Source organism: Sus scrofa, chromosome 17 (genome assembly GCF_054392235.1).
Source record: "Sus scrofa isolate SSC_HxYL_T2T_F1_AM1 chromosome 17, Sscrofa_HxYL_maternal_Yorkshire_Landrace_v2.0, whole genome shotgun sequence".
In the NCBI taxonomy this organism is placed as follows: Eukaryota; Metazoa; Chordata; class Mammalia; order Artiodactyla; family Suidae; genus Sus; species Sus scrofa.
In genome coordinates this window covers 59,196,920-59,216,382 of record NC_139399.1, presented here as the reverse complement: position 1 = coordinate 59,216,382, position 19,463 = coordinate 59,196,920, and the positions used below count along the sequence as shown (strand labels likewise).

Here is a 19,463-nt window from a genome sequence, read left to right as displayed (position 1 = left end):
TGGGCGTGCCCAGGGCTGAGCACCCCCGAATCGTGCCTCATGTCCCCATTCCTGGTGGTGAACGGGGCCCCCACCCCGACAGGCCGGCACTGACCATCTTCTCCGTCTTGCTGAGGTTGACGTCCTTCCTGTTCCGGCGGCGCGCCTTGGCGTCCTCGATGTCCACCAGGCGGATGAGGGGCATGGTGCTGCCGCCCAGCAGCAGGATGGTGAAAAGCACGATGATGATGGTGGTGGTGCCGATGAGCTGCCGCTTCTCCATGGGCTCCAGGTCCAGGTGCAGGCTCAGGGCGTAGGGGATGGCTCCCCGCAGGCCTGCGGGGCAGTGAAGGGAGTGAGAGGGACAGAGGGAGGCAGGAGGCGGCCGCGGCATCACTGACCCGGTTCTGGGGGACCCGGGCCTGGCCCGGCAGCATGGCCAGTGGAATGTTCTAACAGATCCCACTGGAGACTGCGCACTCATCCTGCGAGCTTCTGGGGGTGGGAAAAGCAGGCGCAGAGGAGCGGGGCCGAGGGGAGGTTCACCTCCGGTCTCACTTTACAGGGCGGTGACCTGGCCAGGCTGCGAGGGGTGTGTGTATGTGTGTGGGAGGATGTAGCAAGCCCAGTGCTCACGTGTTAGAAACACGATGGCTGTGCAGACTGAGCCCGCCTCGTGCCGTGGGCTCCGCGTGCAGTCTCACCCAGTGGTGGCAGGGAGCCGGCAGAACTGTCCTGCTATCCTCACGGAACACAGGTGAGGGCCGAGACTGCCACACGCCTGACAGGCACAGGACATCTGCCCCACGCCCGCTGTACGTGGCGGCACCACAGCCTCGCCCTGACTCCCTGTCCTGGTCCCCTGGGGGGCTGCCGGCTGGACTCCGGGGCGTGGACAGAGCTGGGAACAGCATGTTCTCTATGAAAGCTTCCTGGCCTGCCTGTGCCCTGGCGGGGGGAACAGGGGCTCCCAGAACAGCAGGGAAGGGGACCACCCCACAAGGATTCGTGTGATGGAGAGAGCCCTCGGGAGGAGGTGGGTGGGCAGAACGTGGCGACAGGATCCGACCTAGATGTGGGGGCTGATGCATCACAGCGTGATGGGGTGGGGTGGGGGCTGCTGAAGACCCGACAAGGGGACACAGCGGGAGACGGGAGGGGGTGGAAGCAAGAGGCCCCAGGAGGGAGTGGAAGGTGGGGTGACAGGGAAGGGAAGGACCGGGAGGACGCCCAGGTCCTAGGAGGCTGTGCTGTGCAGGGGTCCAGGCACGGGGCTGGGAGTCTGGCTCCCGAGTCCCCTCCCTGGCTTTCCATGGGGCCTCCCAGGCTGGGGGCGAGTGACTCAACCCCTCCCAAGGAAGTAGGAACGGGGCCTGCCAGGTTGGTGGCCTGAGGAGGAAAGGCCTTGGCTGAGGACAGCATGTGCACAGCAAACTCTGAGGAAGAGCTGGCCACACCTCTGCTACAAAGCACATGATTGTTTTCTGTGGAAGGGGGACGCTGGCAAACCAGCCGGCCGGGCAGGAAGGTCAGTTTAGTCCTGAGACGAGATTGCAGTGGCGCCACGGCATCCGAGGAGGCTTCAGACCTAGGAGTCTGGACTGCGGAGGCGAGGTCTGGGGCAGAGGCAGGAGCTCTGGGAGGCGGGGAACTAGATGCAAGTGAGGCCCCAGGACTGCTGAGCTAGTGAGACTTCAAGAGGTGATGCTGAGTCCTAAGGAAGCCACTGTTTACTGAGGTGCTGCTAACAGAAGAGGGGGAGCTGGACAAGAGCCTGAGGAGCCAGAGGACGAGGGAAGAGAGGAAGAGGGTGTCCCACCCGTCAGCAGGCAGGCTGGTGGGAGGAAGGAGCCCAAAGCCAAGGAGATGGGCCAGAAAAGTCCACTGAGAAGGTCTGGCCAGGAGACAAGGAAACAGCTGGAGGGAATGAGGAGCAGGGACTGCGGCTGACGTTGCTGGTTTTTATCAACTGTTGAAAGGATGGGGGAGACCGGCTGAAGGTCCAGGAGAGCGGGAGGGAGTCGGTGGAGAGGGGTCTGGAACAGCCTGCGGGAGAATCCCCGCAGCCAAGAGCCCTCGCTGTTCAGAACCACCACCTACTTCCCCACAGGAAACCTTTCCCTTTTTTTGGCCGTGCCCATGGCATGTGGAAGCTCCCGGGCCAGGGACTGAACCTGTGCCATAGCAGCGACCCAAGCCACTGCAGTGACAAGTCCGAATCATTAACCTGCTTTGCCACACAGGAACTCCGTCCATAGAGTTCTCTTACCATGCCTCCCTCCCCCAAAGGGCACACATACTTTGTAAAATGCCTGACACATTTCTTAGACTTTCTGAGATTTTCAAGACCCTGGATCAACTATTTTACATTTTTCCCCCCTCCCGGGCATGAAAGATTAAGGAAAAAAGTTTTCTCATTATACATATATACATACACACCTACCTACCTATATCTGTCATAATACACAGTATATATATTTTTTTTTTGGCTTTTTGCTATTTCTTGGGCCGCTCCCGCAGCATATGGAGGTTCCCAGTCTAGGGGTCGAATCGGAGCTGTAGCCGCCAGCCTACGCCAGAGCCACAGCAACACGGGATCCGAGCCGCATCTGCAACCTACACCACAGCTCACGGCAATGCCGGATCCTTAACCCACTGAGCAAGGGCAGGGACCGAACCCGCAACCTCATGGTTCCTAGTCGGATTTGTTAACCACTGCGCCACGACGGGAACTCCCACAGTATATATTTTTAAAAGGCCTTTCAGAAAAAAGAAATCTGCAAAAAACTTACAGATATGCTCTTGAACAGAAAACAGCTCACAAAACATGTTGCTAGACCCCAACCCATTCAAAAATATTTTAGTTACAATATTTAAATCACAAAGAACAGGATGTATTGCTCAAAAATAATTTTAAAGATGTCTATGGATCCAGTTCTAAAGGAGCCACAGAATTATGAAGTCATTTCTATCCTTTAAAAGTGGAGGAATAGGCGTTCCCATCATGGTGCAACAGAAACGAATCCTACTGGGAACCATGAGGTTGCAGGTTTGATCCCTCGCTCAGTGGGTTAAGGATCCAGCATTGCTGTGAGTGAGCTGTGGCATAGGTCACAGATGCGGCTCAGATCCCATGTTGCTGTGGCTGTGGCATGGGCCAGCAGCTGCAGCTCCGATTCAGCCCCTAGCCTGCGGACCTCCATATGCTGTGGGTGTGGCCCTAAAAAGCAAAAAACCAAAAAATAACAAAAAAGTGGAGGAATATGAGATTGAACAGCAACTGAAATGTTCAAATAAACTATCAGAACTTAGGACTGAATGAAAAAAAAAATTCCAAATCTAGCCTGCAATAAATCAGGTTCAAACTTTAACCTTTTTATTCTGAGCCCCTTGTTCCTTCTGCCTAGAAAGCATGCAGGTGAGAGCGGCCGTCCTGGGCCATCTGTGCAGGAAAGAGGGGAGGGAAGGAGGGCAAAGCCTGACTCTGCCCCACCCGCCGTGGCCACTCAAAACCCCAGCAGGTGCTCTGTCCCTGGGCCTGCACTTCCTCATCTGTGGAACTGACACGTACCACCTCTTCACGTGCTGTGGGCAGGGACTGTCCTCCCAGGGCCTCTCCCAGGGCCTGGGTTACAGCAGGTGCCCTTAAATGGGAGCCTGTGTAACGTGGCACTTAGCAGATAGGCTTGGTCTCAAAGGGCACTCAGGGACGGCCGTGGGCACTCTCTCCAAGGCCTGGGCCTTCATAACAGGCGTTTTCCCTCTGAAGTTCATTCAAGGTCCCACTTACCAGCCTTCCAGTTTTAAAAAAAAAAAAGACTGGACTCACCGCTGAACCACATGATGAACATCATCTTCGGTGTGATTTTGTGATCCCGGAAGAAATTCAGGAGGTAGGAAAGAGGGAAAATGTTCACCGCTCGGCCAAACAGCACAAGCACCTGTTAACAGCAACAATTAAGTCTTACACGGACACCTCTGGTTCTTCAAGTTGAAGCTCGTTAGGCTAACACAGGCCTGGTAACACACCCATTATCAAGGCAGCCTCCCCTGTCATCAGAGGCATGAACAGTGACAGCACAGTGCCCGGCGGAGACCCAGGAGGGGTGTGGGGCTGGAGAGGCCAATTTCTCTGTGTCTGGGAGACGACAGAGCTCTGTGCGCTGTTTCCACTGTGAGGAAGAGGACTAGCAAGGCCTCAGTGACGGCTTTAGCATCGTCAAGAGGCCGCGTGTAAGCACCCAGAGATTAATTTACGGCAGTGTGGCTTTCCCGAAAGGGCTCCGCCGTGGGACAGGCCTGCGCTACTCATCCCCGATGCGCCAGCCCTGAGGGCCAGGCAAGGTGTTCCTGCCTCTCCGGTGAGGGCCCCACTCCTCAGGGAGAGGAGGGAAGACTGAGAAAGGCCTCCCTGCGCCCGTAAGTGCGGCTCTCCGAGCCAAAGGCCGCGCAGGCAGGCTCCACGAGGAGGTCACCCCCCTGCCAAGCCGGCTGCTGGCCCTGGCTCTTGGCTCCTAACCAGCTCCATCTTTTTTTTTTTTTTTTTTTTTCTGCCTTTTTGTCTTTTAGGGCCCCAGGCCTGTTCAGGTTAGCTGTGGTGAGGACCAGGATGAAGACAACGGAAGTAAATTAATAAACAGTTCTAAGAATCCACTCAGATGAGATGTAAACTTTACGTAAAGCTATGTTTTGTTAGAAGCGACATGTCGGAGTTCCTGTCGTGGTGCAGCAGAAGCAAATCCGACTAGTCTCCATGAGGGTGCGGATTCGATCCCCGGCCTCACTCAGTGGGTTAAGGATCTGGCGTTGCTGTGAGCTGTGGTGCAGGTCGCAGGCGCGGCTTGGATCCCACGTTGCTCTGGCTCTGGCGTAGGCCAGCAGCAAAAGCTCCGATTCGACCCCTAGCCTGGGAACCTCCATATGCTGCGGCAGTGGCCCAAGAAATGGCAAAAAAAAAAAAAAAAGTAATTGGTCCAATGTGACCTAGGCAGGAAGTGGTGGAGCCAAATCCCAAACCTGGTTCAGTCCCTGAAGCTCGTGGCCTTGACTACTGAGTCTAAGGAAACCCCATTGGAACAGAAGAGGCCACCTCCAGGAGAGGGAGGGCCAGCCTGACAGGTGCTCAGGGGAAGCAGTTACTACCCCAGGCATCCGCCTTTTTTTTCCTTCCTCCCAGCCCATGGCCGAGATAGTCACCTCCCTGTTTCACCCACTGAAATCCAACCCTCTGTTCCTACGCTTGTGTTTCAAGTTTGACCAAATGTGGCCCCTTTCACCCAGTGAGCACACTAAAGGCTACTATACTTGCTGCAAAAGACTTTTGCTGCTGTTCTTTTGTCCTGAAACCTGAGTGTGGAGAACAGATAACAGTGACAAGAGCAATGAGCTCGTGCCAACTAAGGCAGAAGCACCCAGACTGCAAGGGGAAACATCTTTTTCCTTAGGGTTCCTTATCTTCTCTGCCTCAGGTTCCCGATATACCAAGTAGGTTTGGCACATGGTAGGTGACAGTGATTCGAAAAATCTGCCTCTCAAGAGCTGCATTTTGTTAGGCAGAGTTGGCAGTAATAGAAGTTAACTGAAGATGAATTATGACAGCTCAACAACAAGGTGTTGTTCAGGCATTAACAAGTGCCTGAAGTTAATGGAGAGGCTAAAAAACAGCAAAGAGATCAAACCAGGGATGGGAACAGATGGTGGAAACCATTCCCATCACTGACCAGCTGCCTGCGGGAGTTGGGCCTTTCTTTTATTTATTTATTTATTTATTTATTTATTTATCTATTTCTTTGGGCCGCTTCTGCGGCATATGGAGGTTCCCAGGCTAGGGGTCTAATCGGAGCTACAGCCGCTGGCCTACGCCAGAGCCACAGCAACTCGGGACCCGAGCCTCGGCTGCAACCTACACCACAGCTCACGGCAACGCCGGGTCCTTAACCCACTGAGCAAGGGCAGGGACCAAACCCGCAACCTCATGGCTCCTAGTCGGATTCGTTAACCACTGCGCCACGATGGGAACTCCTGGGCCTTTCTTTTAAATCCTAAACATTTTCTTCCCTCCCACCCTATTCCCCAACCCATTTGCAAGATCTGATTTTACTGTAAACGATTACACTTCTATTATCCTTTTTTAAAGGTATATTTTAATTTGTCTCCTTATGCCCCCCCCCCACAGTTATAACACTGTCCCCCAAACCGTCTTGATGGTAAGAAGCACCTGGGATGATTCCTCTGGATAAACCTCCAGGAGGAAATGGCCTCATAATCTTTATCTGGAACAAGTGTCCAAAGTCATGCTTATAAATGGATACATTTGAAGAAAAGTATAGTAAGACTCAGGTATAGTCATTATAATTATCCAGCAAAAGAGGAAAAGAAAAAGAAATCATCCCCAGTTCTACAACCACCATAAACAGCCTGATTTTCCTACATATTTTCTTTTTTCTGTGTGTGCTGTTTTTATCAATTAGACATTCAATTCTGAAATCTGCTTTTACCACCTCACATAAAAGCTGGTAATTTTAAAAGAAGACTATAATAATTAAAGGCCATTTAAAATTTAAAACCAAGCAAAAATCCTTTTCTGGGGGTATTTATTTACTTAATTCCATCCCTTTCTATTTATTGTATGTTCATGATTTTTTTTAACAAAAGAAACTGTAAACAGTTGCCTATGTAGCTGTTGACTTCAAGCAGTTAACAGTTACATAAATGAATCTAGAATGTGTGGTTACGGATCTACAAATAAGTAATTAAAATGAAAAACAAGGAAAATACTTACTATGCACCAGATGACAAAGGAAATTTCAAACTTGTGAGGGAAACTAAAAATGGACAGGCCAAGAAATGCAAACACACATGTTTCTGAAACAAACCAAAGAATGGATTATTCAGCCTCAACTATTTTCTTCCAGTATAGTATGGAATTGTAATGCAATCAAACATTCAGAAGTAAATCAGCACCCAGTATAACACTGCTTATTTTCTGGAAAATCCTGCAAACAGTACCTTGGTCAAACTTAAACTCTGATTCTCATTCTTCTCTATCACACAAGCAACATGTGCTCGCTATTCAGAGTCTCCTAACGTAATGAGCCAGCTGTCAAATACCCACGGAAATAAATACTCCCCCATCCGGGGATGATTATAAATATATGAATCTGCCCATTTGCTGAACACTGTGATTAGCAAGGATTCGACTGCGGCAAAGTGGCAAAAATTCAGAGCAAATGACTGCAGACACCACGTGACCAGTGTGAAAGGCTCTTTGTTAACTTCTTGCCAGAGCAGGCAGGCAGGCCGGGCCAAATGATTGACCTCACATATTTAATGCTGCCACAAAGTTTAGAAGACACCCGGCAAGATACGCAGGAAGAGCTACATTTCCAACTCTTGGCTGCACTCCAGGAGTCAAAAAGATCTGACATTTACTTTTGCTGTACCAGCAGTCACTTGGGTATCCCAGGAAAAAACGCCATGTATGTTTCTAGCACAGGCTCCCTGCTTAGACTGGGAATGCTCCGGAGAGAGAAGCTCTGTTTTCAAAAGGTGAACATCATAAAACAACATGGTCACTTTTAAACACTTCAGCAAGGTTTTTTTCTTCAAATGTGTATCCTTTTAGAACAAGTCCACAAACTAGATCGTATATTCACCCTTCTCCTTGAATATTTTTCTCATCGAACATTTTTTGTCATCTTTCTAAAGCAGCTCATTTAGAAAACATTCAGATCTACTTTATACTCTTCCCTGGCAGCGTAAATACCATTACGGCACGGTTAATTTAATGAACCCTTGATGAATAGTTAGATTGTTTCTATTTCTAATATTACAACACCCCTGTGCACAGGCTAAATTCCTGATGGTAGAATCACTACGTCAACGAGCATGTGCCTTCTAAGTTCACCCGGATGCTGCAAATGACTCTCCAAAAAAGAGGGCATCAATGTACATGCCAGTCCACAGGGCCTGTTTTCCACATACTTTGGCCTGAAGTAGGCCATCATCAAACTTAGAAACTGATGGGTACAAAAGAGAATTGGATGGATGTTTTATGTCATACTTCGTTATGGTAAGAGAGTCAGGGTCTTTAGCCATGGCTTTCTGGGAGGGGTGCTGTGGAAACAGTACCTACTAGACCAGGAAGAGATTGACCAGCTTCCAGACTCACTTCTTAGCCACGAGACTGTGTGCAAATCATCTGACCTTTTGGCACCTGAGCCTCCTAAGTCTCTGCACAGCCTGGCCCTGACTCCTAGCACGTGACAGTGTAGAACTTGTGCTTCAACATAAGCTGGCCCATGGAAACGCCAGGGAGGTGCTGATGAGGGCAGAGCCACTTAGGGGCCATTGGGACAGCAGTTCCTCCACTCCCAGGTATAAACGAGGAGGAGGTACATGGGTCCATCAGAGTGTGCTGCTTAAATGAAACAGTCATCACAGTGTCAGCCCAGCCCAACAATGACACCTCTCATGCAGGATCTGCCCGAGACACGTCCTTTAAGATGCTCTTATGAAAAGGGTGCTGTGGGCAGGTTTGGGAAATGCTGTAACCCCGTCCTCCTCTTAGAAATTCACAACACATGTTAGCTGCAGAGTCTTACAGTTCAACTTTACCCCAGGATTCCCCAAATCCTTTTCTGACTATGGAGTCTTTTTTTTTACCTAACTCTCATCAATCTAGTTCCACGGAATGCATTTTTGGAAATGCCACTTTAATATATTGCAAATACATGACTCTCATATATTCATAACCAGCAGTTCTTACTATTTTTGGTATTAAATTATAGGCATCATAAGTTCCATTTACTAGGTATTAGCTTTACTTTATGGACTGTGAAAGTCAGAGTAACAAATGAAAGATAAGGGGGTGCGGTATTTGGCCCTGAGGAATTCTGCTGCCTCTTCTTCTGCCGGGGAAAGTCTCAACGGGCTCCTAGAACAGGGTGGGAAGAACAGTCAGCTCTGGGGAGGGCAGGACTCACCACACAGGAAGGCCACCGTCCGGAGGGTTTGCTGCATGAGGATCTGGGTGACCGGGGACAGGTTATGGTGTGTGTAGTGAGACATCACAATGCCTGAGAACAGGATGGCCATGATGCCTAGAGAGGGACAAAGGGGCAGAGTGCACAGACGTGAACAGAGCAGAAAAGCACTGGCCCTGCGACAGTACCCGAGGCCCCCAAGAGGCTGCAGAGAAATGCTAAGGGCCTTTCTCTCTGGCAGCTTCATTACTGACTGGGTGACTCTGGGCCACGTTTCTTCCCTCTCCAAGCCTCCATCTTCTCATCTGTACAGTGGGCTAATGGCATCTGTTTATGGAACCACAAGGAAGGTAATGAAGTTAGGCCATGAAAAGTGCCCATCACAGGACCAGGGCAGAACAGGTGTGAGCTGTCACTGTCATTCATGGATATGGGGCAGAGGGGGCAGATGAACTACCCTTGGGGCAAAAGGAAACATAAGAATCTGGGCATGGAGAACAGGTGGACTTTGATTTATGTTTTTGTACTTTAATTTTGAATTTTCCCATGATCACCATGAATTAACTTCATAATATGACAAGAGAGATGTGTTATTAAAAGGGTGATGTGCCTGTTCTTTAAAGCTCTCCCTGAGAGAGTCTACAACTTCTGCTGTGTAGTCAGGATCAGTCTCAACCTCTGCCCACTGCCCCAGTCACCGCTGAAGCCGTTTATATTTCCTCAGTGTCTCCTGGCCAGGCAGCAAAGTGGGCTTTGTTGCATGTAAGGAAGCTGAGATTTTTTTACAAAGTCATTAAACAAGCTGCCAAGATACATGAATTCCAAGTCAAATTTTATGAGCAAAAATTCAACTCACTTCCACCATTCTGTAGAAACAGATTATTGGCTAACTTTCCACTTAGAAAGGAGTGAAAATCACAGAATTGCATTGGAGATGTTTCAATTGCTAAGCTTGCTGTATAAACATACCTTACAAAATATAGGAAAACCCTACTCGTTTTGTGGTGCCCAATAGGTACTCGCTGGCCGGAGAGAGCAGTAGCTGGACCATTTCAACTCCTAGTCCTCTTAGGAAAGAGCAAATTCCTTTGCTCTTTCATTTTTTCCCACAAAGGGGGCTAGACAGGGAAATTCCAGCAACATTGCCCACAAGCCACATCTGACAAGCTTAGAGAAGGGACAGGAGAGGACAGGAGGCTTCTTTGCTTGCTACTTCAGAGCAGTGAGAAGACTCTGGAAGTCATGAGTCATTCTGAGCCTCTGCTTTGCTAGATAAACCCCTAGCCAAAACCTCTGGCTGTTCACCTGCTCCGCAGTAAGTTCTGCAGGTGACCACCACGGGCTTCTCCTTCCTGGCTCTGCAACAAGGCTGCGGGGGCCACTGGCAACATGAGGTGGAGCAGGGAGTGACTAGAAGCTGGGGCTGAGACTCGAACTCGACCAGTGGGGCTGAGGGAGGAGAACTCGGGGCAGACACACGTCAGCGTTTATGGAACGGACCCTGAGGTTCTCCCCTCCTCCCGCACAGGCCAGCGCTAGAGGACTCTGGCTTCTGGGCTTCAAGGGTTCTGTCCCAGCAACCGGCTCTGGGCAGGTCCTCACCCACTGCTAAGCTGAGACTCTGGAGTGCTTACCCGGCAGGAGCCTGAGCCACACTTGAGGTGTGACAGAAGTGGCCTTCCACTCACATCGCTGTCTTGCCCACAGCCCACAGGAGTCCTGACATCACGTCACCAAGACTCTGGTCAGTCAGCTTGGACAGCAGCGAAGTGTGGAAGTTGCCCCGGGCCTTTGCATCGGGAGCACCCACTCCCAGAGCCCCAGGGAGCCTTCCTGCCCCCGACAGGAGCCTTCGGGCTTGCTTACTTCCTGTCTTTCTTCTGCAGGCAGAACCCTGATCTCTTGTTCGCTACTGCAGCTCGGAGACCAAGGGGCACTCTTGGAGCAGGGTGAGCATTTAATAAGTATTTACTGAATGGATGAATGAAGGAGGGCTTTCTTTCTCAAAAATCTAACACTGTATCATGGGGTTCTTTCCAGGGCAGTACAACCTGTCAGACTCGTTTTCTAAGTGACTGCTAGTATATGCCACAGGAAGAATGGACTTCAATGCGTACGCTCTCTCCCATTACCAAAGACCACGTGGCTGCTTCCAGTTTTCCTCTCGCAGGCAGTGCTGCAAAGGAATTCCCTGGACACACACCTGGGCACAGAGCACTGTGTGATACATTCCATCTGTGGCCAGCATCTTCCCAACATATCACACAAACTGTTAAGTTGTGATCCATCTAACAAATTCATCCTTCCACCCCCAAAGTTCTGGCCTCTATGACTCACTTGGACAGAGTCGCTCCGTCCCAACCCCCTTTCAGCGAGGAGTCGGCTGAACTGGCAAGGGTGGGATCTATTCATCTTTGAATCTTTAGAGCCAGAGGGCAAGCCGCCCTCAAAACTCACTTTAATGAATGACAGAAATAGCTAACACTGATAGAATGGGAACAAAGACTTGGAAAATAGCTAAAGCTTACTGAGTAATAATTAGGGAGACTTTGTGGGTTTTTTTGGTTGTGCTCACAGCTTGTGGAAGTTCCCAGACAAGGGATCTAACCCGAGCCATAGCACTGACCTGAGCCACGGCAGTCACAACGCCAGATCCTTAACTTGCTGAGCTACCAGGAACTCCCAGGGAGACTATTCAATGTGCTGTTGAAACCAGGACACTTTCGAGAATGAAAGGGGGTGTTATTAATTTATCATGTTGGGACAAAAGGGGGAAATGAGGGTGTCAGGGACACCCAGGACACACGATCACCCTAACAACACCACACACCACCTGCCGGGACGCTTACGTGCATTCCTGCCTTTAATGTTCACAAGCCTTAGGGCAGCACTTTTATCCTGTCTACTTTGTATGAGGAAGTGGAAGCTCAGAGTGGTTAAGTCTGCTGCCTGAGGTTACACAGCTAATTGGAGGTGGAGCCAGGATTCAAAGCCAGGTCTGGTGTCTGTATCTGCTGTGTTCTACACTCAGATTTAGGTAAATGATCTGGAGGGAGCAAGTCCTGCTTAGTGCTCCTGGTAACCACTCACTCAGTCCACTGTGACAGAACACCAAGAGGAAGGAGGGGACAGCACCAAAGTCACCTTTCCCGTCTGTACTCGAGCAGTACAGGGAGATCCTACCCTTCTCTGAAAACCCTGCGTGACAACTACCCCGAGGGCAGAGTGTGGGCAGGGCCAGCCCACCACCCAGAGGTGGAAGAATGTTCTTGGCTTGCACGTGTTCTTGTTGGCCCCATCGGTGTGGAGAGCAGAGGTCGCCAAGGAAACGAAACCCCTACAAACGGAAACCTGCTTCTCTGAAGAAAAGACAAGAAAAACACTCCCTAGTTTTAATCCCAAATTTCAAATGGCTGCATGAAATCTATCTTTGTCACCAGGTACTCAGTGTTCATCTCAAAGGAGTGGGGAACAATTTAGAAAAACAGTGGTAAAAATAGCTCGGCTAGAGCCAGATGACTCACGGGCAGTGTTCCTGTGAGTGCCAAAATTCAGGAAAGATAAGGGGAGCCACGGGATGGCAGACACTGGCATGAAATTATCCAAGAGAACGGACTTGGGATTCAAAATAAACAAGACCCTGAGGTTTTCAGCAAGAATGGCCAGGGTCCTCTCTGCCACCTCCTTGGCAAGACCTCACGGCGAGCCCATGGGTGCCTCCAGACAGTGACCTGCCGGGAGGGGAATTCTGTTTGAAAGAGTCAGTAGAAAGGGCCAGGACGTACATGTTTCCCATGAAGAAATAAGTGCTACACAATGGCTGTCCTGCCATAAACAACTAGAAAACCAGATAAAAGATAAGAGACAAAACGGAGGCCACTCCAGCCCCAGGCCGCAGGCCCAGCTTACTGGATGGATGGAGTTTGAGGGCTGAGCCCAGCAGTTTCAGTGCTGCTGAAAGAGCCAGATCAAAGTCGTGGGAGGCTGGGAAAATGTGACTTACACACAGAAGAAAAATGGACAGAAACAGCCCTAGCATTGACCAAGATGATGGAATGAGCAAACAAGGACATTAAACAGTTTTAATAAACATGCTCCAGAGACTCAAGAATATACAGACAATCATGACCATGCTGTGGAGAAATGGAAGATTGTAAAAATGACCCAAAGTGAACTTGTGCAGGGGAATAATCCAAGGTCTACAACGAAAAATGTTGGATGGGATTAACAGGAGATTAAGCATGGCAGACAAAAAGGCAACAGAATAAAAGAGATTTTTTGGGGGGGCTCTTTTTGAGGGCTGCACCCACGGCATATGGAGATTCCCAGGCTAGGGTTCTCATCGGAGCTGTAGCTGCCAGCCTACACCAGAGCCACAGCAACGCGGGATCCAAGCCGCGTCTGCGACCTACACCACAGCTCATGCCAACGCCAGATCCTTAACCCCCTGAGCAAGGCCAGGGATTGAACCTGCAACCTCATGGTTCCTAGTCGGATTCATTTCCGCTGAGCCACGATGGGAACTCCAAAAAAGATTTTTTTTTTTTTAAAAAGGTAAAGCATATTGTAATTGGAGCCCAAACAGGATAGCAGAGAGGAGGAATAAAAAAAAAAGTCAAAAAATGGATAAAAATTTACCAAATATCATGAAAGGTATAAAGCTACATAAACTAAACCAAAGGAGGTAAACAAATCCCAAGAGGAGTATAAAGAGAAGCACACCAAGGCACATCAAATTCAAACTGCCACATACCTATCTGACTGGCTGAAGTTTTAAAAATTAAAGTTAACTGTTGGTGAGGATATGAAGCACTAGAATGCTCTCATATATTCTGGTGAGAATGCAAAGTGGTCCAGGCACTTTGTAAAACACCTGGCAGTTTCTGATAAAGTAAAAATGTATACTACCAGCAACTGTACTTACTTAAAGGTATTCAACCAAGATAAATGTATACAAGCACAAACATTCATAGCCAAAACCTGGAAAAGGCCAAATGTCCTTCAAATGGCGAATGGAAAAATGGGCTCAATGAGGATGATACAGCAAAAACAAGAACAGTATGAGAACTGAAAGAAACGAGTCACAAAAGACTACATGCTACATGACTTCCTTTCTATGACATTTCTATTCTGGAAAAGGCAAAACTACAGTGAAAGAATGCCGATGGGTGGGTGGCAGGGTCCAGGGACCCTGAGGGACTGACTGTCCTTGTCCGTCTGACCCCTGGTTTTGACAGAGAGGCAACATTGGAAGAAACGGTTTCATCTCTGCTACAGAATGATGGGTCGAGAGCAAATGTGCTGTGGTAACACTGAGCTCCTGGATCCAGCCCTGTCTAAATCCAGACGTGGCCCTACGGAGCCGGCGAATCCCTTTTACTGCTTAAGCTCTTCTGAGTTATGACCATCTCTTATGATTGAAAGTGACCCAAGTGACAAAGCGTCTTTCACTAGGCAGGACCAAACACCATCGACTCCAGCACGTCAATGCTCTCCATGACTTACCCGAGAGCGAGATCCCTTCCGCGAGCCCATACGGAAGATAAGCAAAAATGATCATCATGCCGAACTCCAGCGAGGGCGTTTTCCTCAAGTCAATGTGCTTCAGCACGTAAAGGACAGCTGTCAAGGAGAAGGACTCAAAAGTCAGCTGGGGGTGAGCCAGAAAAGTCAAAAAACGACTGCCTTCCAAATACAAAAAATAGACAGGATACAGAGATGTGGGAACATCCCGAGGTAACAGGTGCAAGTTCGTCATTACAGATTGTTTTTCTTTGCAGAGAGACCCTTCTTTCAAGAAAGGGAATCTGACAAAACACTAAGAGACTGAAATTCCTGAGACAAATGGTTGGGGAAAATTAAAACCACTCCAAGTCAATTCCCTTGGAAATGCTGACTTGGAGGACTGGGAGCTGCAGGGCGCAGAGCCGGGGCTGCAGACGGACTGAGGAGCCCACTCTGCCAGGCCCCTTCCAGGGCCACGTCCCTCTTCCACTCCTCCAGCGACATCAGATGTGATCACTAACGGGGTTTCCGGAACCCTGCGGTCCAATGCCTCACTGAAGGTCCTTCTCTCCTATTCCTGGACATTTATAAACGCATGCTCCTGGGCAGGAGCGTCTTGGACATATTCAAATGTTGTTCTGACAGCACCCACTCACTTGCTTCATTACAGGAGTTGATTTTTCTCCCCCCCTTTAAATACGGAGGGAAATGCTGAACTGGAAAAAGTTTTCTTCTTTTCCATTCTGTTTATTGGTACAACATGAGAAGCTGTCAGCCGACTCAACAGAGACTTTAGAATTCTGGACAAAGGAGTTGAAGGGAAAATTCAACAGGATGGCAGACAGACATGCCTGTCTCAGGCAGAAGAGGCTTTGCTGGCCATCTGGGGAACAAACTGCTCGTGGAGGAGGACCAGGGGCCTGTCTCCTGAGACACACGCAGGCTTAGGCTCACACACAAATGGTCTGGTGCCTGTTCCTGTTTTAAACATGATGAATTTGCTATAGCAAAAAAGGTGTCAGCAGCCTTAACAAGGCTCTTGGCTTCTCTGGCTGGAAAAGCTTATAGGTTGTTAAGCCACAAAATCAGAGCAGATAACTTAGAGGGAGCTCACTTCGAAAGTCTCTTTTCCGTCCTTCCAGACAAATACTTTCAGTAGGGCAGAGATTTTCTCAATTTGACATTTTCAAAGGAAATTAATGTCCAATTTTCCTAATGTGAAAAATGAGACGGCGGAAAATGAAATTCATCTGAATGCAGTTATTATTCTCTGGGAACTGAGAAGCCCCCCAAATCAGATCTGATATTCAATAGTGTACATGTTTTTTAAGCTTTGAAAAGTGACATCCTAAATTTGACATATTAAAATTTAAAATCCTTGAGTTTAAAGTGCTCTTCAAATCAAGACTAAACGTAAAAATCCTCCTTAAATATGACTTTAGACTAAAATTGGCCCCCTTAAGGAACTAGAGAAAATGATGAGAGATGGATGTAATTAAGAATAATCTTCTCAGCCACGCGTGCTCATCATATTAAAAGGATATTAATGCAGAGATTAAGCCAGTGAGAGTGCCGAGTGCTGCTGAGCCAAAGAACATTTTGAGGAAGTAGCCAAGGGCTTGCAAAAATGTTTGCCACCCACTGACATCTGACATATTTTTTCTTGTTAAACCTTCAGCTGTGCTAGGAAATAAAACAGAGACGTTAAAATGGTATAGACAAAGTTATTAGAAATTGACTTAGAACTCAAAACTTATGTCTGGCTTCTTCTCTCAGTCATTCATTGCATCACTCAATCCGTTCGTCAAACATTTATTTGTTCCCCCCTTTTTTTCCAGGCACTGTGTTAGTTTCTGGGGATTTGGAGATGAGAGCAAGACTCTGCCCTCAGGGAGCGGGCTCTACAGTCTAATGCGGGAGGGAAACAAGGTGGGAGCCAGGACCATCTCAGGAAAGAGCCAAGAGCTGCAGGAAACACAGAGTGGGCATCTAACTCTGACCCGTGGGGGTCAAGGAAGGCGCTTCATGACCCATGGGCTGGGTTTAGAATTCGGATAAAGAGATAACCAGGGGAAGAAATGAGGGATGCGCCCAAGGCAGAGGGAACAGCACGTGTGGAGCCAGAGGCAGGAGCCAGAGAATCCCTGCGGCACCGTCACCGAGAACCGTGACAAAACGCAGGGACCGGATGCGGCGGGGAGACAGGAGCAAGAGCAGCAGGCAGTGCCGGGCCCTGGGAAAGGCTTCTGGCGACCCAAGCTGAGGAGCGGGCACGTCAGCCTGAAGGCCCTGGGGAGTCACAGGGAGTGTTTTCAGTTCGGGGTGCAGGTGGGGGAGTGGGGATCCTGAGAGGGAAAAGCCGAAGCAGAGGCTGAGGCAGCGAGTCAGACTGGAACGGAGTCCCTGCTTTAGAGAAGCAGCAGTGTCAGTGGTGAGGCCGAGAGGCATCCGGAGCAAGAAGCGAAAGCAGAGGACTTGGCTTTCACTCTAACCGAGCAAAGTACCGTGTCGGCAGCCCTTAAACGCAATTGCTGGTTTTATCCCCAAAGGTAGAGCCATTACACCGTCAAAATGGAGTTACTCTCACTGACTCCCCTCCTCCTGGTGATTCCAGCTTCTCTCCAGTCCCCTCCCTCCCCTGCTTTCCTCCATCCCCGGCTTCTGCCTCTCGGCGCTCTCGCTGTACATCCTGGTCTTCCAAGAAGAACCCATTCTCCACTCGGTGGCCGGAATGATCCCTTGAAAACGCATATGTGATCAGGTCATCGGCCTGTTCAAAGCCCATGGTCAGCTTCCTGCTGCGTTTAGGAGGAGAGCCCGTCTTCTGCGCCTGACCTCTCCCCCATCTCCTCCTCATTCAGGCTGGGCCCCACCTCCACTGGCGCCTCCCTCTAGGTCCTAGTTCACTCTTCCAGGCTCCAGCCGACTCCAGGCTGTTCTCAGAACACAGGGTCTGTGACACTTTCTCAGGGACACCAGCCTTCACATAGCCCAGCCCACTGAGAGGCTCTCCTGGTGCCTGGCTTCTCATCCACGCTGTGTGGAACTAATGAATAAGGACCAAGCCTGTGTCCATCTTGGTCACTGTCACATGTCCAGGGCCTAAGGCACAGCCCAGCACATAGAATATACTCAACAAATTTTTGCTGAATCGGTAAACAAAACAAAGACTTGTCAACAGTAATATTCAGCTTCATTAATCAGTGTTTCATGAATTGGTATTATTTTATTTTATTTTATTATATTTTATGGCCGCACCCGTGGAAATTCCTAGGCCAGCAGGATAATCTCTGATAAAAGGGTGGCTTGGTCAGATACCCTCAGCCTTTCATGGTGATTCATAGCACATTAAAACATAAGAAAGGTTCTGAGAAGTCCTGCAAAAAAGAACACTAACTTTTTTCACATAAAAGTTTTCTAAACTCAGAATTCTCTTGTGGTGCAATGAGTTATGGATCCAGTGTTGTCACTGCAGCAGCTGTGACTGTCATGGCGTGGGTTCGATCCCTGGCCTGGGAACTTTCACCTGCTGGGGGCGCAGCCAAAAGCAAACAAGCAAAAAAATGTTTTCCTAACTCACCTGAATGCCCAGTCTCCCCTCTTGCCCTTCTTTCCCAGCAGATCACAGGCTGACAGCCCACGTCGGGGAACACCGGGAAGCTAACAACCATTCTTATTGGGAAAGTGCTTTTGAAGGCTAAGATCTCACTAGTTCCCAAATGGGGTGCAGCCCCCACCCCATTTCATTACTCCAGTTGGGATGCTAGCTGGTGTTATGCTTTGTTTTCATACAAAGGGGGCTGAGCTCAGAGAGGGGCTAGCTGGTGAGGTCACACCAATGGTTATTAACAGCAGACTCAGAGCTGAGGCCAATGGCTTCTGAACCCAAGATAAATGAAAGTAGAATCTGGACTCTTTCTGGCCTGGTAATTTTTCGCTCATTTTATTTTTTCAGGTTATGTTTCTCACACCTTAAAGAATAAAAGATAGTGCTGCTTCAGGATCCATTTCATGAGCTTTAGCTGCAGCTGCAGAGAACAAAAGGTTTCCGCTACAGCAATTATTGTAAGAATAGATTGTCATAGTAACAAATCAAAGCTAAAAATAATTTAATTAAGGTTAATAAAGAAAGAGAAGGTACTTAGCTTTCTGGCACTCAGGAAAGTAAAAACATTAAAAATGGGGATAATTCACTGACATAGTCAGTTACAAAGATAAATGTGTCATCAGATCACTTTGAAAATGGTCATTTATGAAATATATCCTTAAAAACAAGATGTGATTCTACCTTGTAAGCAAGGAAAGCTGACAACAGCTCCCTCCTATGCTGTAAAACCCAGACCGGCCTGCCGCGTCCCCGTCCGCATCTCCCTCTTCCACCTCAGAGTGCCTCCCAGCTCACAGGTGACTCGTCTGAATGGCCCTCCTCAAATCCTTCCTCAAAACCCTTCACAGTGCGTGTTTCCCCCTCAGACCCAAGGCACTGTGTTCCCTTTTTTTGGCCACATCCGAGGCATGCGTTAAGTTCCCAGGCCAGGGAATGAACCTGTGCCACAGCAGTGACAACGCTGGATCCTTAACCCACTGGGCTACTGGGGAACTCCCCTGTGTTCACTTTTCTACGAGCATTTTTCTCCCACCTTGGACGGTGTTCATCAAATTCAACGACTCTCTGAGCAGGTCTGGCACACAGAAAGCCCTCTGAAAGCTGATGACCAGACTTTGGCATGTCTGGACATGGCGGAGTCGGTGACTCTTCCCGCAGCCTGTGTGCCAGTCGTGGGGGTGGAGGATGGGAATCACATAAGCATGTGGTCCACTGATCCATTTTGGGAACTGTCATCATAGGTGATCTTGGCCTTCAAAAGTACTTTTCCAGGAAGAATGTTTGGCTACTTATAATGACTCCATTATTTCTCATTTAAAAAGAAAATAGCTCCTAACCTTTAACCTTTCTGTGGCAAAGAGACCTGGAAAAGCTCAGAAAAGATCCTA

At 49.0% G+C, this 19,463-nt stretch overlaps 1 protein-coding gene and 1 long non-coding RNA gene across 32 annotated transcripts in view; one reads left to right on the top strand and one right to left on the bottom strand.

The window, feature by feature from the left end:
* The window catches only part of SLC9A8 (solute carrier family 9 member A8), a 75,950-nt gene that overhangs the window by 8,752 nt on the left and 47,735 nt on the right, over positions 1–19,463 (bottom strand). For 20 of the 31 annotated variants that reach the window (XR_014832522.1, XR_014832523.1, XR_014832525.1 and 17 more), the window contains 6 exons: positions 16,013–16,151; positions 14,469–14,574; positions 8,964–9,080; positions 6,761–6,843; positions 3,809–3,920; positions 95–315 (listed from right to left, as the gene is read on the bottom strand). Coding sequence is in view for 16 of the 31 variants with exons in the window: in XM_085004214.1 (XP_084860340.1) it covers positions 95–315; positions 3,809–3,920; positions 6,761–6,843; positions 8,964–9,080; positions 14,469–14,574; positions 16,013–16,151 (778 nt within the window). In the remaining 15 variants the exon portion in view is untranslated. Of the gene's footprint in view, positions 1–94; positions 316–3,808; positions 3,921–6,760; positions 6,844–8,963; positions 9,081–14,468; positions 14,586–16,012; positions 16,152–16,972; positions 17,297–19,463 lie in introns of those variants that run through there. The other 11 variants (XR_014832533.1, XR_014832532.1, XR_014832534.1 and 8 more) reach the window with 4 other exon arrangements.
* Positions 10,779–16,220, top strand: LOC146395365 (uncharacterized). The gene is made up of 2 exons (XR_014832581.1): positions 10,779–10,912; positions 11,004–16,220. It is a non-coding gene; the product is annotated as an uncharacterized LOC146395365 (long non-coding RNA).